The 18,882-nt window shown below is 37.5% G+C and overlaps 1 protein-coding gene across 6 annotated transcripts in view; it reads right to left on the bottom strand.

The window, feature by feature from the left end:
- The window catches only part of ANKRD28 (ankyrin repeat domain 28), a 185,265-nt gene that overhangs the window by 36,591 nt on the left and 129,792 nt on the right, over nt 1–18,882 (bottom strand). For all 6 annotated transcript variants that reach the window (XM_067737405.1, XM_067737409.1, XM_067737408.1 and 3 more), the window contains 5 exons: nt 16,967–17,109; nt 14,183–14,395; nt 3,137–3,215; nt 2,089–2,203; nt 1,030–1,112 (listed from right to left, as the gene is read on the bottom strand). In XM_067737405.1, coding sequence (XP_067593506.1) covers nt 1,030–1,112; nt 2,089–2,203; nt 3,137–3,215; nt 14,183–14,395; nt 16,967–17,109 — 633 coding nt within the window. The remainder of the gene's footprint in view (nt 1–1,029; nt 1,113–2,088; nt 2,204–3,136; nt 3,216–14,182; nt 14,396–16,966; nt 17,110–18,882) is intronic.

Raw genomic sequence — 18,882 nt, 5'->3', positions numbered from 1 at the left:
AAGAGATATGGGAACATATGTATATATATAACTGATTCATTTTGTTGTGAAGCTGAAACTAACATACCATTGTAAAGCAATTATACTCCAATAAAGATGTTAAAATGAAAAAAATAAAAAATAAAATAAATAAAATAATATGAATTAAAAAAAACACTGTATTGTAAATTTTGAACAGGTGAATTGTATGATACATGAATTATTTCTTAATAAAACTTTTTTTTTAAACCCATAGGTGCTTTGATACTTGCACGTTAATACTAACACTGAGAAGAGGTTTTTAGAATTCTCCTTCATAGATAAATGGGTATGTGATGACTTGTGGACACACATACACTTAAAACATTCAAAACACAATTACCTCACTTAAAAGATATCATTAAGAAAAACTCACTGTCTGTCTCACAATATGTTAATTTTCACTGAAATTTTCCCATAATTCTTTTAGCAATCAAGAGTATTAATATACAAAATCTGTTCAACTTTCCTAACACGCTAAGAAATAGAATATCATTAAAAATTAAATCTTATATATTTAGTAATTCTATGCATTTAATAAGGATAATTTTGTAGTAATAGTTATAGAAAGCTACTGATCCTGTTTTGCTTCAAACTGATTATGTGGTATTTTAAGACAGTAATTAGATATGGCATAAATAATTTCACAAACCTACAAGATATTGTAAACTGGCCACTGGCTCTTAAAAAGGAAGCATGCAAATGAAGATATTTTACTTCTAGACACAAAGGGACTGCTCTAGAAATATTCCACACCCCATTCCCCAACTAAGAGAGAGAGGAGGAAATCACTGGAAAAATAAAACCTTTCCCAGAGCTGAAGAGAAAATCAAATCTTAAAATTAAAGGGTCCAACATCTTCTAAGAGGGGTTAATAAATGATCCACACATGGACATATCTATACGTGATTCTGGAAAAGCAGGATAAAGAGACTGTATTAAAATGGGAGATGGCGGGGGGTGGTTTGGGGAGGTAAAAGGGGATAATCTGTCTGTGAAGGTTCCACTTACCAGAAGAAAGAAGTTTCCTACAGCAATCTGAAAAACCACTTAAGGCTGCCAAATGGAGGGGGAACATTCCATGTATGCCACGCCTAAAGTGAACAGGACAGTGTCCTCATCACAATGCAATCACTTAAATAAATTAAAAAGAAACTATTCAATACTTAACTTATCCAGCAACTTTCCTCTTAGAGCAGGAGCAGAACTTTTCAACCTCAGCACTACCATCACTATGGATTTTCTGGGGGGCTGGGGGCTGGGGGGCTGGGTTATCCTGTGCCTGTAGGATGTCATCAGTGCCCCCAGGTTCTACCTACACTGGATGACAGTAACACTCTCCTCCCCAAATTATGACAACCAAAAATGTCTCTAGACATTTGCCTCAGGAGCAAAACCCATTCCCCCTGCCCCGATGTTGAGAATCATTACCACAAGGCAAAATGTTTAAGAATGTTAACTGCAGTAATTTTTGTCATAGTAAAAACTTGGAAGCAACTTGTGTTTGTAAATGAGAATGAATAAAAATTGTGAAATCTTTACACAAGAATTAAATTTTATAAAATGAATGAACTAGTTACGTATAGAGATGAGGAAAAAAAGCCCAAATTTATATCTACATGGCTAAACCAACAACTTCATGTAAAAAAAAAAAAAAAAAAAAGTTAAAAAGTGTACAGTAGCATACCATTTACAGAAAGTTTAACAGAAGATTTAAAACATGTTAATAAACATATAAAAAAGGTAATAAAAATTTAAAAACATACATAAGAATGATAAACATCAATTTAAAAGTAGGGTGTTTCTTTCTGCAGAGCATGCAAGAGAATCCATCTTTCAAACAAAATCTTACAAGGAAACTTTAGTATGTTATTCATAATCTAGAAAGAACTGGGGTAAAAAAATATAAAAATACCCTATGCTGGTTTACCAATGAAATCACATTAAACATTCTATTCTATTACATCGCCAATAAAAAGAGGATAAAGCTCAAGCAATTAGTACTACATTGAGGACAAAATCCACATGTTTCCCTGACAAGGCATCAACACTACCTTGGGAAGTACTTACTTTGCAGTGTCAGCACCACTTGTAATTAGAGTGTTGATTAGCAGCTCATGGCCGTACCTTGCTGCTATGTGCAAAGGGGTGTTGCCATTCTTGTCCTCACAGTCGATTACTGCTCCTGCAATAAAGGACATACTATCAGACACTGGACTAATATAACGATCAAGTCAAATCTATTACATGGAAAGTGATATAAAATGCAATTATAAAAAGCACAAACTAATGGGTATAGCAATTTAACCATAGATTTCATCCACAGCACATTTACTGGGCCAGGCACTGGGGTTAGATTTCACACTTAAAGCAATTTTGTGAACAAGCATAAGATTTTAACAGATTTAAAAATTACAAAAGGGTTCTGGGCATCCAATAAGTTTGGAAACCACTGTATTTAAACGAAATTAAACACATTTCTTTAGAGTGAGACTTTCCAAAGCTTTAATGTGCACACTCTGTGTCACCAAGAAGACAGCATGCAATATTTTATGAATTATTTGATCATGAGCTTATTCCTACCCTTTCCCTGCAAAATCAGAACAGCTATTGTCTTCAGGACTACTAATAAACAGTTCCTTGGAACATGGCTTGTGAAAATACTACTTTAAAGTACCCAAAGGTTCTTTTTATTTAAAAGTTTAGCCTGCCTAGTACTAATTCAAATGCAAAAGAAGACAAGTTCAGAAAATAAATGAAAACGCTAAAAACAGGTCAAGATAGTCAGAAGGGAAGAGAGAAATGAAACAAAGTTTTCTTAATATATAATACAGTTCGCAGTAGAAAGGCAGAGTTTTCTATCTAGCATGTTTTAAAAAAGCCAACACTAACTGCTAGAGAAATTATATTTATAATCTAAGGGAAACAATACAAAAATAAATGAAAAACAAAATTACAAAAGATACATGTACATGGCATTTAAAATTCATTATCTGATTTTCATGAGCTCTGATATCAAGTGTCAAAAATGTGTATACTGCTATGACAATTCCTCAATACCATTATGTGGACGCTTTTACTACACTTAAGAAAAAAAACAAACAGAAATACTTTTTACCACTCTGGATAATGGTTTGTGATCTGGAGAATCTACCGTGGAGGGCAGTCATGTGCAGTGGGGTTTTTCCATCTTTGCTCTGAAATAAACACACAAGAGATTTAAAATTCTTGTTATATCTATACCATGCAATTGTTAGTTTTATTTTGACTATCCTCTTGCAACTTTACTCTGTAGAACTATTACACTCGAGCGTTAAGTTTAACTGAAGCCTGTGGCAGTAAAACAGCTGTTTGAAATTATGAACTAATTTTTTAGTATGTATATCATAAAGCACAAATATACAGAAACCTCAATGCCCATAGTTTTAAAAAGGCCTGGAGTGGTGGGTGTGGTGTAATCTTAGCATCACTCCTATTTCAGGTAGGGGAACTGATGCACAAAGGATATTAATGATTCGACCAAGGTCACATCACTGGAAGTGGTACTGCCAGGATGTGCTGCCCACAGTTCAAAAATTTCACACTCCTACAATTCTTTTGTTCTAAGAAATGCTGAATCCCTCCTTGACCAAGGAAAAGTGAATGTTAGAATTAACTTCAGAAACTATAATTCACTTAAAAAACTTTACACATTATTTTGTTTATAATTATTTGTAACAAATAATGTTAGCTATTTTCTCAAATTACTTAAAATAATAAACCAGACTGGCCTTGTATGTGTGTTTGATGTAGAAATTCTGAAATTCTAGAGGAATTCCACATATGAAGAAAAACAACGCCTGAGTTAGGTGGTATCTTTTATTGCGAGTTAGGTAAAGTCTTTTCTTCCTGAAAATTATTTTGTTAATCAAAACATACATGTGACCATCACAAAGGAAAGAAGTATTTGGGATATTTTGTTTATCTGACCAAAATTTAAAGTACACGGTGGGGTGGGAAAAGGTGTGACAGCTATCTGGGTTGACAACTGGATATATTGTGAGAAACTGTATATTTCTTGCTTTCAACCTATATACAATTGGGGTTCTGTTCTCTACAGTAACTGATTATGGAATAAACACTTGAAGAGTGGGAAAAAAAAATCGGTAAGTGACAAAATCAATGAGGCAGTGTTCATGATAAGCAAGGTTATGAAAAACCAGGGCTATACTGCTTTATAAAAACCATTCATTTTGGGGACGAGGGGAAGATGGCGGAAGAGTAAGACGTGGAGATCACCTTCCTCCCCACAGATGCACCAGAAATACATCTACACGTGGAACAACTCCTACAGAACACCTACTGAATGCTGGTAGAAGACCTCAGACCTCCCAAAAGGCAAGAAACTCCCCACGTATCTGGGTAGGGCAAAAGAAAAAAGAATAAACAGAGACAAAAGGATAGGAACGGGACCTGCACCAGTGGGAGGGAGCTGTGAAGGAGGAAAGGTTTCCACACACTAGGAAGCCCCTTCGCGGGCGGAGACTGCAGGTGGCGGAGGGGGGAAGCTTCGGAGCCGCGGAGGAGAATGCAGCAACAGGGGTGCGGAGGACAAAGTGGCGAGATTCTTGCACAGAGGATCGGTGCCGACCAGCACTCACCAGCCCGAGAGGCTTGTCTGCTCACCGCCGGGGCAGGCGGGGCTGGGAGCTGAGGCTCGGGCTTTGGTCAGAGCGCAGGGAGAGCACTGGGGTTGGCTGCGTGAACACAGCCTGAAGGGGGCTAAGTGCGCCACGGCTAGCCGGGAGGGAGTCCGGGGAAAAGTCTGGACCTGCCGAAGAGGCAAGAGACTTTTTCTTCCCTCTTTGTTTCCTGGTGCGCGAAGAGAGGGGATTAAGAGCGCTGCTTAAAGGAGCTCCAGAGACGGGCGTCTAACAGCGCACACCCCAGAGATGAGCATGAAACGCTAAGGCTGCTGCTGCTGCCACCAAGAAGCCTGTGTGCGAGCACAAGTCACTATCCACACCCTGCTTCCGGGGAGCCTGTGCAGCCCGCCACTGCCAGGGTCCCAGGATCCAGGGACAACTTTCCTGGGAGAACGCACAGCCTCAGGCTGGTGCAACTTCATGCCAGCCTCTGCCGCAGCAGGCCGTCCCGCACGCCGTGCCCCTCCCGCACCCCTGGCCTGAGTGAGCCAGAGTCCCCGAAGCAGCTGCTTCTTTAACCCCGTCCTGTCCGAGTGAAGAACAGACACCCTCCGGTGAACTACATGCAAAGGCTGGGCCAAATCGAAAGCTGAACACTGGAAGCTGTGCAAACAAAGAAAAGAAAGGGAAATCTCTCCCAGCAGCCTCAGAAGCAAAGGATTAACGCTCCGCAATCAACTTGATGTACCTGCATCTGTGGAATACATGAATAGACAACGAATCATCCCAAATTGAGGATGTGGACTTTCAGAGCAAGATTTATGATTTTTTCCCCTTTTCCTCTTTTTGTGAGTGTATGCTTCTCTGTGAGATTTTGTCTGTATAGCTTTGCTTCCACCATTTGTCCTAGAGTTCTATCCGTCTGTTTTTTTAAAATTTTTTTCTTAATAATTATTTTTTATTGTAATAACTTTATTATATTTTATCGTACTTTATTTTACTTTATCTTCTTTCTTTCTTTTTTTCCTTCCATCCCTCCTTCCTTCCTTTTCTTTCTTTCCTTCTTTTTCTTTTCTTCCTTCCTTCCTTTTTTCTTTCTTTCTTTCTTCTAATTCTTTCTATTTTTCTCCCTTTTATTCTGAGCCATGTGGATGAAAGGCTCTTGGTGCTGCAGCCAGGAGTCAGTGCTGTGCCTCTGAGGTGGGAGAGCCAACTTCAGGACACTGGTCCACAAGAGACTTCCCAGCTCCACATAATATCAAACAGCAAAAATCTCCCAGAGATCTCCATCTCAACACCAGCACCCAGCTTCACTCAACAACCAGCAAGCTACAGTGCTGGACACCCTATGCCAAACAACTAGCAAGATAGGAACACAACCCCACCCATTACCAGAGAGGCTGCCTAAAATCATAAGTCCACAGACACCCCGAAACACACCACCAGACGTGGACCTGCCCACCAGAAAGACAAGATCCAGCCTCATCCACCAAAACACAAGCACTAGTCCCCTCCACCAGGAAGCCTACACAACCCACTGAACCAACCTTAGCCATTGGGGACAGACACCAAAAACAACGGGAACTATGAACCTGCAGCCTGCAAAAAGGAGACCCCAAACACAGTAAGATAAGCAAAATGAGAAAACAGAAAAACACACAGCAGAAGAAGGAGCAAGATAAAAACCCACCAGACCTAACAAATGAAGAGGAAATAGGCAGTCTACCTGAAAAAGAATTCAGAATAATGATAGCAAAGATGATCCAAAATCTTGGAAATAGAAGAGACAAAATGCAAGAAACGTTTAACAAGGACCTAGAAGAACTAAAGATGAAACAAGCAATGATGAACAACACAATAAATGAAATTAAAAATACTACAGATGGGATCAATAGCACAATAACTGAGGCAGAAGAACGGATAAGTGACCTGGAAGATAAAATAGTGGAAATAACTACTGCAGAGCAGAATAAAGAAAAAAGAATGAAAAGAACTGAGGACAGTCTCAGAGACCTCTGGGACAACATTAAACGCACCAACATTCGAATTATAGGGGTTCCAGAAGAAGAAGAGAAAAAGAAAGGGACTGAGAAAATATCTGAAGAGATTATAGTTGAAAACTTCCCTAATATGGGAAAGGAAATAGTTAAGCAAGTCCAGGAAGCACAGAGAGTCCCATACAGCATAAATCCAAAAAGAGATACACCAAGACACATATTAATCAAACTGTCAAAAATTAAATACAAAAAAAACATATTAAAAGGAGCAAGGGAAAAACAACAAATAACACACAAGGGAATCCCCATAAGGTTAACAGCCAATCGTTCAGCAGAAACTCTGCAAGCCAAAAGGAACTGGCAGGACATATTTAAAGGGATGAAGGAGAAAAACCTGCAACCAAGATTACTCTACCCAGCAAGGATCTCATTCAGATTTGATGGAGAAATTAAAACCTTTACTGACAAGCAAAAGCTGAGAGAGTTCAGCACCACCAAACCAGCTTTACAACAAATGCTAAAGGAACTTCTCTAGGCAAGAAACACAAGAGAAGGAAAAGACCTACAATAACGAACCCCAAACAATTAAGAAAATGGGAATAGGAAAATACATATCGATAATTATCTTAAATGTAAATGGACTAAATGCTCCCACCAAAAGACACAGATTGGCTGAACGGATACAAAAACGAGACCCATATATATATGCTGTCTACAAGAGACCCACTTCAGACCTAGAGACACATACAGCCTGAAAGTAAGGGGATGGAAAAAGATATTCTATGCAAATGGAAACCAAAAGAAAGCTGGAGTAGCAATTCTCATATCAGATGAAATAGACTTTAAAATAAAGACTATTACAAGAGACAAAGAAGGACACTACATAATGATCAAGGGATCGATCCAAGAAGAAGATATAACAATTGTAAATATTTATATACCCAACATAGGAGCACCTCAATACATAAGGCAAATACTAACAGCCATAAAGGGGAGATCGACAGTAACACATAGTAGGGGACTTTAACACCCCACTTTCACCAATGGACAGATCATCCAAAATGAAAATAAATAAGGAAACACAAGCTTTAAATGATACATTAAACAAGATGGACTTAATTGATATTTATAGGACATTCCATCCAAAAACAACAGAATACACATTTTTCTCAAGTGCTCATGGAACATTCTCCAGGATAGATCATATCTTGGGTCACAAATCAAGCCTTGGTAAACTTAAGAAAACTGAAATGGTACCAAGTATCTTTTCCGACCACAACGCTATGAGACTAGATATCAATTACAGGAAAAGATCTGTAAAAAATACAACACATGGAGGCTAAACAATACACTACTAATAACGAAGTGACCACTGAAGAAATCAAAGAGGAAATAAAAAAAATACCTAGAAACAAATGACAATGGAGCCATGATGATCCAAAACCTCTGGGATGCAGCAAAAGCAGTTCTAAGAGGGAAGTTTATAGCAATACAATTCTACCTTAAGAAACAGGAAACATCTCAAATAAACAACCTAACCTTGCACCTAAAGCAATTAGAGAAAGAACAAAAAACCCACAAAGTTAGCAGAAGGAAAGAAATCATAAAAATCAGATCAGAAATAAATGAAAAAGAAATGAAGGAAACGACAGCAAAGATCAATAAAATTAAAAGCTGGTTCTTTGAGAAGATAAACAAAATTGATAAACCATTAGGCAGACTCATCAAGAAAAAAAGGGAGAAGACTCAAATCAACAGAATTAGAAATGAAAAAGGAGAAGTAACAACTGACACTGCACAAATACAAAGGATCATGAGAGATTACTACAAGCAACTCTATGCCAATAAAACGGACAACCTGGAAGAAATGGACAAATTCTTAGAAATGCACAACGTGCCAAGACTGAATCAGGAAGAAACAGAAAATATGAACAGACCAATCACAAGCACTGAAATTGAAACTGTGATTAAAAATCTTCCAACAAACAAAAGCCCAGGACCAGATGGCTTCACAGGCGAATTCTATCAAACATTTAGAGAAGAGCTAACACCTATCCTTCTCAAACTCTTCCAAAATATAGCAGAGGGAGGAACACTCCCAAACTCATTCTACGAGGCCACCATCACGTTGATAACAAAACCAGACAAGGATGTCACAAAGAAAGAAAACTACAGGCCAATATCACTGATGAACATAGATGCAAAAATCCTCAACAAAATACTAGCAAACAGAATCCAACAGCACATTAAAAGGATCATACACCATGATCAAGTGGGGTTTACTCCAGGAATGCAAGGATTCTTCAATATATGCAAATCAATCAATGTGATACACCATATTAACAAAATGAAGGAGAAAAACCATATGATCATCTCAATAGATGCAGAGAAAGCTTTCGACAAAATTCAACACCCATTTATGATAAAAACCCTGCAGAAAGTTGGCACAGAGGGAACTTTCCTCAACATAATAAAGGCCATATATGACAAACCCACAGCCAACATCATCCTCAATGGTGAAAAACTGAAAGCATTTCCACTAAGATTAGGAACAAGACAAGGTTGCCCACTCTCACCACTCTTATTCAACATAGTTTTGGAAGTTTTAGCCATAGCAATCAGAGAAGAGAAGGAAATAAAAGGAATCCAAATTGGAAAAGAAGAGGTAAGGCTGTCACTGTTTGCAGATGACATGATACTATACATAGAGAATCCTACAGATGCTACCAGAAAACTACTACAGCTAATCAATGAATTTGGTAAAGTAGCAGGATACAAAATTAATGCACAGAAATCTCTGGCATTCCTATACACTAATGATGAAAAATCTGAAAGTGAAATCAAGAAAACACTCCCATTTACCACTGCAACAAAAAGAATAAAATACCTAGGAATAAACCTACATAAGGAGACAAAAGACCTGTATGCAGAAAATTATAAGACACTGATGAAAGAAATTAAAGATGATACAAATAGATGGAGAGATATACCATGTTCTTGGATTGGAAGAATCAACATTGTGAAAATGACTCTACTACCCAAAGCAATCTACAGATTCAATGCAATCCCTACCAAACTACCACTGGCATTTTTCACAGAACTAGAACAAAAAATTTCACAATTCGTATGGAAACACAAAAGACCCCGAACAGCCAAAGCAATCTTGAGAAAGAAAAACGGAGCTTGAGGAATCACGCTCCCTGACTTCAGACTAGACTACAAAGCTACAGTAATCAAGACAGTATGGTACTGGCACAAAAACAGAAAGATAGATCCATGGAACAGGATAGAAAGCCCAGAGATAAACCCATGCACATATGGTCACCCTGTCTTTGATAAAGGAGGCAGGAATGTACAGTGGAGAAAGGACAGCCTCTTCAGTAAGTGGTGCTGGGAAAACTGGACAGGTACATGTAAAAGTATGAGATTAGATCACTCCCTAACACCATACACAAAAATAAGCTCAAAATGGATTAAAGACCGAAATGTAAGGCCAGAAACTATCAAACTCTTAGAGGAAAACATAGGCAGAACACTCTATGACATAAATCACAGCAAGATCCTTTTTGACCCACCTCCTAGAGAAATGGAAATAAAAATAAACAAATGGGACCTAATGAAACTTCAAAGCTTTTGCACAGCAAAGGAAACCATAAACAAGACCAAAAGACAACCCTCAGAATGGGAGAAAATCTCTGCAAATGAAGCAACTGACAAAGGATTAATCTCCAAAAATTTTAAGCAGCTCATGCAGCTCAATAACAAAAAAACAAACAATCCAATCCAAAAATAGGCAGGAGACCTAAATAGACGTTTCTCCAAAGAAGATATACAGACTGTCAACAAACACATAAAAGAATGCTCAACATCATTAATCATTACAGAAATGGAAATCAAAACTACAATGAGATACCATCTCACACCAGTCAGAATGGCCATCATCAAAAAATCTAGAAACAATAAATGCTGGAGAGGGTGTGGAGAAAAGGGAACACTCTTGCACTGCTGGTGGGAATGTGAATTGGTACAGCCACTATGGAGAACAGTATGGAGGTTCCTTAAAAAACTACAAATAGAACTACCATATGACCCAACAATCCCACTACTGGGCATATACCCTGAGAAAACCATAATTCAAGAAGAGTCATATACCAAAATGTTCATTGCAGCTCTATTTACAATAGCCCAGAGATGGAAACAACCTAAGTGTCCATCAGCGGATGAATGGATAAAGAAGATGTGGCACATATACACAATGGAATATTACTCAGTCATAAAAAGAAACAAAATTGAGCTATTTGTAATGAGGTGGATGGACCTAGAGTCTGTCATACAGAGTGACGTAAGTCAGAAAAGAGAAAGACAAATACCGTATGCTAACACATATATATGGAATTTAAGAAAAGAAAAATGTCATGAAGAACCTAGGGGTAAGACAGGAATAAAGACACAGACCTACTAGAGAACGGACTTGAGGATATGGGGAGGGGGAAGGGTGAGCTGTGTCAAAGCGACAGAAAGGCATGGACATATATACATTACCAAATGTAAGGTAGATAGCTAGTGGGAAGCAGCCGCATAGCACAGGGAGATCAGCTCGGTGCTTTGTGACTGCCTGGAGGGGTGGGGTAGGGAGGGTGGGAGGGAGGGAGATGCAAGAAGGAAGAGATATGGGAACATATGTATATGTATAACTGATTCATTCTGTTATAAAGCAGAAACTAAAACACCATTGTAAAGCAATTATACTCTAATAAATATGTAAAAAAACCCATTCATTTTACTTCTATGTAGTATTCTGTAGGACAACCAATTAAAAAACTTATAAACTGAATAATTACAAATCTAAGTTCACATTCCAATTCTAGTCATCCACAACCTGATCAAGGACAGAAAAATCAAAATAGAGAATGGAATGGGAGGAAAAGATGAAGGAGAAAGGTGCCTTGATAAGGAGAACTTTAGGGTCAACAAATATAATATTTTTCCTCCAAGGCAAATGTCAAAGCCTTAACTTGTTAGTCAAACAATAATTCGATAAGCATCGATTTGACAAATACAGGAAACATAGTGTCAGGAACGAAGATATATTCTTGAATGAATGCAAATTCTTATGCGTTGAAAACTCACTGCTATCAACAATTTTTACATAATGTCAGTTGGACGGTACCTCAGAAGTCATCAACAACTTAGGCAGTGTGTTTCAATGGAACTCGGCAGTAAGATAACTGGGCAACTGCACATCAGCAGGATGTCATACGTCCTTAGACAAAATTAAAGCAACTTTTATGAAATCTATTTTTAAACCAGCATCATGGTCTGTTGTCTTCAAATCTACTTAACCACCACATCTTAACTGTTTTGCTAAAACATTCCCTTGTCATGTGTAAAATCTACCACTGAATTTTCTAAATCATTAGGGAGGTAACTTCAAATAAAACCACTGCTAAGCATTATACTACAAGTGACCCTCTTGTAGAACTGATTCTCATCTCAACATTTCAAAAGAAAATACAGACTTAAAAATAATCATAGGTACTAGAGTCAGCTACGTAGGCAATGACATGAAGCAAGTGATTAATTATCTTCAAATTATAGTAAACAGTCATGTCTAAATGGCACTGTATAAAATAGAAAGCCTAATTTTTACCCAGCCCCATATAAACTAAAAAATGCATAATAGTTAATGATATAGGTAAGCCTCTTATTTCATGATACTTAATATTTAACAAAGATAATTTTAACTACAGCCCCTTTATCATAAAGGGGTCTCACAGAGACTAAAACTACTTGATGAGATCTTTTCGTTTGAAGAATATGAAGATAATTTCAAAGTTTTTATTTTGAAAAACTCTTCATTAAAAAATATTACTAGGCTTTTGAGGAAACAAGTAACTAACTTCCCACCCCCACAAGAATTCTGATATTTTTTCTAGGCACTGATTATCCAAACAGCAGGAATTCTTCAAATCAAAATAAGCAGTTTGAACTTATCAGTAAATATTTAGAAGTTATTTAAATTATTAAAAATAAAACTTTAGTTTAGTTGGTGATTTGATTGAGAACTGAAAGCTTTAAATGTATATTCGTAAAAGAGACATTTTAACCAGAAAGGAGTTCTTTATGATAGCTCATGCCCTTTCCTTCCATAAGTTGATATGTATAAATTTTGTCCTTTAGCTGGCAAGGGGCAATTTAGAGCAACGACCTAATTATAGATAGGCTTGCTGCTGCTACAGCTGTCAGAGTGGGTCAGTGGCATCGTTAAAGGATTTTCTAAAGTTAGACAGGTAAGAAAATGGACTCCTTTCTCTACCAGTCTGAAAGACACTGGCTCATCACACCTACAAAAGAAGCTGAAATTTTATGCAATGAAAGCTCTGAAAACATTTGAAGCTTAAATGTTTTTACTAATCCTAAACGGTTCAATTTTGTTTGTGGTTTTCTTTTCTTTACACCACAAGACATGGTTTGGCAAGTGCTCAAAGAATGAATTAATAAATTAATACAGAAGCAATCAGTGAAAGCATCTTGGAAAATATAAAATGATGATTACACATTATGAAGTAGTTATGTTCAAAACTGTGGTTGCAGGTGCATTTCCAAAGAATTATGCAGTAAAGTACGTATATTTTGGCTCCAGAATTTTCACATATTTTTAAATTTAAATGTTCACTCTTGGAAGTGAATGACCAAAAAACCAAAAAGCAACTATTCTTATATGTAAAACACTGTATCAGTCTTCTAATTTTTCTAACACTGTGAAAAATTTCAAAACAGAAAAGTTGAAAGAATATTACAGTGAACACCCATATACCTACCACCTAGAGTCTACCACTAACATTTTACTATGTGAGCATTATCATACATCCATCTCTCTACCCACCCGTGCAATTAAGTGATGCTTTTTTTTTGGGGGGGGGGGTAGGCCACACCGCGTGGCATGCAAGACTAGGGATCAAACCTGTGCCCCCTGCAGTGGAAGCGTGCAGTCTTAACCACTGGACCGCCAGGAAAGTCCCTAAGTGATGCTTTTTAAAGTCAGCTGCTGATATCATTACCTATTACCTCTAAACACTTTGGTATGCATATCATTAACTAGGGTTCAGTATTTGTTTGATTTGTAACCTTCTACGGGAACATTTACATGCAATGAGACATACAAAAAATGTACCACCTGATGAGTTTTGACTAACACTTATTTATATAACAAAGTTGTCAAAATACAGGACATTACCACCACAGAGAAAGTTCCCCCACGCCCCCTTTTCATCAGTCTCTCCTCCCAGAGGCAACAATTGTTCTCTCTTTTTTTTTATTTCCCCAACTATAGCGTATGGAACCCCATATAACTGGAATTTTGTCTGTTCTAAAACCTTATATAAATGGAAATAGTGAATATATTCTTGTGTAACGCTTTCACTCAGCATAGTATTTTTAAGATTCATCTGTGTGTTATCAGTAATTCACTCCTTTTTAGTAGCTACTGATACTACAGTGAACTCCTAAATACTAGATAGGGATTCTGATATTACTTCATACCTTCATATTGACATCGGCCCCATTGCCTACTAGAAGCTCTAAACACAATGCTCCATGTGTTGATGCAGCAGCAAAGTGCAAAGGAGTAAACCCTTTTTCATTCTTTTGATTTACATTAGCACCACAGTCTATAAGTTCATTCACGACAACATCTTGTCCATTGTAGCAGGCTACATGAAGAGGTGTATTTCCATAGGCATTTGGTTCATTCATCTATTGGAAGAAAAAAATTGTCAATCTTAAAGCAGTCTTCCTAATTATTGCTGTGAGCTATTTTAGCAACACTGTGGTTGAAATCTAATTATTAAAGTGAGAAACAAACAGGGATAAATACACAGATATGGCTTATAATCTTAAACTTCAATAAAAAAATGAACATAACAACATTTTGGTGTCAAACGATTTTGTAGCTTCAGGGAACATAACTCATATATACGATGTCTACTTCATGACAAAACTGAATGATTCCAAGAGATATTTTAGGAAAATGAAAACAAATAATATATTTTTAAAAGCATTCTAGGGAAGGGACAACCACAGAATTAATTCTAAGAATCATGAAAAATGAACACAAACTGAAAATTCTGACACATATTGAAAAACACGCATATTTTCTGCTATTTACAGTGACAAAAGATTAATAAAGTTGGTGATTAGTAGAGAGAAAGATTTTTTTAAAAATGACTGACATCCTTTTCTATTTAATTCATTTTTGCAACAAACTTGGGCTTTAGATATTTTCCAGCCTACATACTGACATTTTACCAAAATGAATATGCTCAAAAAATATAGTCAACATTGAGAAATAATTCATGTAACTGAAGTTTCCTTTCTATTTCTTAAAAAATATATTGGATGAATATTTTAAAGTTTACATAACTTTTCTGTGGTAAAGAATTGTACTTTCGCTCCTGTCTTCTGGGAGGTCATCTATGGCACACCTGACAGCTGTGTCCTTGTCCAGGGTGGGAGCTGGCTACCCTGGACCTGAGAGCAGGAGCAGGCACAGCGGGTCTTTAGGGCAGGGCCAACCACACCACATAAACCAACCATGTGATGGAGGGGAGGGGCTTTGGGTCCGCTGGTATCAGTGGACTTGGAGACTGAAATCAACCATATGAGCAATTTTGATCAATCAATCATGCCTATGTAGTGGAGGCCCAATAAAACTCTGAAAACAAAGCTCAGGAGTGCTTCTCTGGTTAGCAATACTATGTGCATATGTCACGTTCTGATGCTGGGAGAGTAAGGAGTCCTAACTCTGTAAGGAGAGGCCAATGGAAGCTTTGTGTTTAGAATACTCTTAGACTCTGCCTTGTGTGTCTCTTCCTTTGGCTGATGTTAATTTGTATCTTTTCTGCATAATAAACCATAACTGTGAGTATAATAGCTTGCAGTGAGTTTCTGGAGTCCTTCTAGTGAATCATCAAAACTGAAGTCAGTCCTGTGTGGAGACTGTGCCCTCTAACCTTGTGGTTGGCCCCAACTTATCACAACTTTATTTAACATTTTCTTTTCTCACATCTCTGGTAACAGAAATTAGAGGAAGTGAAAAAGCAACACTTAACTTTAGTCAGGTTATCTAGATTTCATCACCAAAAGCTGGCGGACACAGAAAAGATTCTCCCTCGGAGCTTCCAAAACTTTGAGAGATTAAATTTATTGTTTTAAGTCACTCACTTCAGCTCTAGGAAACTAAGTCATGCAATTGGAGGCCACATGTCACTAAATGGCTCTAAGTCTGACCACTTTTTCTGAAGAACACTCTCACCAGAGTTTATAATTTTGCTGTCAATAACATAAGCTTTAAAAATTGCACCAGAATGGACTTGAAACAGTGATCAGAAACAAGGCTATCTCATTTATCTAGATCAAGGGTCTCTTAAGGCATTATGTCACTCTGTTGAAACAGAGCTAGGAACTGCTGAGTTGAAATAAAACTTTCACCTGTTTGCACTCTACAAGCTTCTACCTAACAATGTGTTTGAATTTTTGATCCCTACATTTTCAATAACTAAGTGCTTCACAAAGTTCTTAAATTAAATTAATAGGCTATCCAGCTCCACAGTTCTGCCACGTATTCTTTGTCCAACCAGATTACCACCTATCTTTCTGTCTTTGCAGCTGATCTAAACTACCTCCCTCTCTCCTTCTACCTGGCTGCTTTTTCATCTGTGTTTTAAAGACCAGATGAGTTTGTCAGAACTGTGCCTAAAGGATGGACTGTGGGAGTTCCAGGTATTCTTAGCTATCCCAGTTCCGTAATCAAATATATTCAGATGAAGGAGCAACCCCTCTGAACCAAAGAGATCATACAGTAAGGAACACTTGCAGCTAATGGGCCAGAAGCCTCTAGTTTTCCTGCCTGCCTCTGGCCAATATCCTGTAATGTGAACAGCTACGGTCATTTAAAGGAAATATTAGACAAACTGGGCAAATAATACTAACAATAACCCAGCCACTTAGGAAAATAATCCAAATATGTCTGATCTGCTGGTTTCCATAGCTGAAATGAAGCTACAGGGCCTAGAATGTGATGGAAAAGAAAAACTTCTGTCAATCAACCGTTCACCTTTGGAATATATTTTACCTCTTAATACATTTGACTAACTTCATGGCTTGGTCAGACATCAGTGCACTGTATATTATGTGAAGGACTATAAACATAAAACTATTAAAAGACAAAAATCTTATTGTAAGAAATCATCTTTTAAATTTGAAATAACTTCTGCCAACAACAAAATCACAAACACACAAAATGCTCCATTCTTCTGTACTGCTTACATCAACCCCAAGATCAAGAAGGTACTTGACCACGCTGATCATCCCACTAGAGGCTGCTGCGTGGAGAGGTGTGTAAGACTTCTTGTCCTTGCATGTCACTTCAGCTCCGTGTGCCACAAGTAATTTCACTACTTCAATGTGACCTGAAAATGTGTTTATGAAGAAAAAAACAAGAAGATGAGTGTATGGAAAACATGAAATACAATCCTGAATATCTTTAAAGACAGGTAAAAATACAATACAAATTAACTAGATAATGCATGACAAGTCACCAATTAATCACATTATAACCAGAGAGATGATAGAAGAAAAAAATAAGAATTCAGGATAATTTTGATAAATGCTGATAGAGGTAACTAATAATTGAAAATAATACATTTAATTATTTTATCCAATGATAACCCTGCAATCCTTTTACCTAGATCTTGTTGTTTCCAAGGTTGTTTCAATACATTCTCCAATTCTTAAGTTAGCTTTTCATGTCTAATGTAAGACATTAGTTTATGTTGTAGAATCTTCTTTTATGTGGAAATCTGGGAGTGACTTGGGCTTATTTCTTAAAAAATGTCAGGTCTTTAGAACATGCAGCTAAAAACTTCTTTTCCTTTATTATTTCCACCAGATGCCTTAACAATCAGGATAGGCTAGGTCAGCAGTCCCCAAACTTTTTGGCAACAGGGACCGGGTTCATGGGAGACAATTTTTCCACGTGGCGGGGGTGGGGCGGGAATGGTTCGGGGGGGAATGGTTCAGGCGGTAATGTGAGTGATGGGGGGGATGGTTCAGCCCTATGCGGGGGATGCTGAGCGGCAGATGAAACTTGGCTGGCTTGCCTGCGGCTCATCTTTTGCTGTGTGGCCCGGTTCTGGGGGATGAGGACCCCTGGGCTAGGTTATACATGCTGTGGTTAACAACCAACTCCCAAATCTCAGTGGCTTAAACAATTAGTGTTTTATTTCTCTTTAGCATTATGATAGCTTGGCCAGAGGGCTCTGCTCAGTCACGCAAGGATCCAGATTCATGGAGCTGACACACGATTTGAAGGCAGCTTGGTCACTGTGCCAGAAAGGGGAACAGACTACAGTCTCACACCAGCAATTAAATGCTCTGGTCCACAGGGGATGCTACTTTCATTAGGCAGAACTAGTCTCAGGCCCTACCCAACCACATAAGGAGGCCAGGTGGAAGGAGGGAGAACCGCTGTTCTCCTTTCTTATCTCCTCACTTCTTGTCACATTAGATTATACAGTACTTTCTCCTCCTCCCAAAAGCCTTTCCACCTCTGTGCCTTTGTTCATGGGACTGATTCCTACGTTGTACAGAATGTTCTGCTTGGACGTTTCTTTCTAATCGTTGTTACTAATCCTCGAAGAAGGTCATGTCAGTTCCTATCTTCCCTAGAAGTCTTTTTAAGGCTTCTAGTTGCCTAGAATTACGTGGCCAAAAGCACAGTGTACCTGTAAATACTATCTAATAAGCATACATAATAATACTTTGTGATGTATCTTAAACTTGAATCATTATTTAACAAACTCTTTAATTACTTTTATGTATTAAGTTCCCAAATATATATATCTTTAAAGGCAAATATCATAGGCTCTTATGTTCTACTTCTTGGTGTATTTCAAACAAAATAGGTACCTAATAAATATGTTACATTAAACGAGTTGCTAATGATGCCATTTTTAATACCCCTCATAGGGAAGGAGTATATAAAGTAAATAACTATAAAAATGAGACTTTCAAACATAGTGCCTTGCCCCCTTGAAAAAAGGAGTCTACAAGATGCATAAAGAATCAAGTAGATATAGTTGTTCATATATATAAATTATCAATTAAAGTGGATACATTCAGCTATTTTTTCCCCATTTCAATATGAAAAATATCTACTATATTTTTAGGAAAAAATCAAAAGA

Source organism: Pseudorca crassidens, chromosome 5, assembly GCF_039906515.1.
Source record: "Pseudorca crassidens isolate mPseCra1 chromosome 5, mPseCra1.hap1, whole genome shotgun sequence".
Lineage (NCBI taxonomy): Eukaryota > Metazoa > Chordata > Mammalia > Artiodactyla > Delphinidae > Pseudorca > Pseudorca crassidens.
This window is presented reverse-complemented; position numbering and strand designations above follow the sequence as displayed.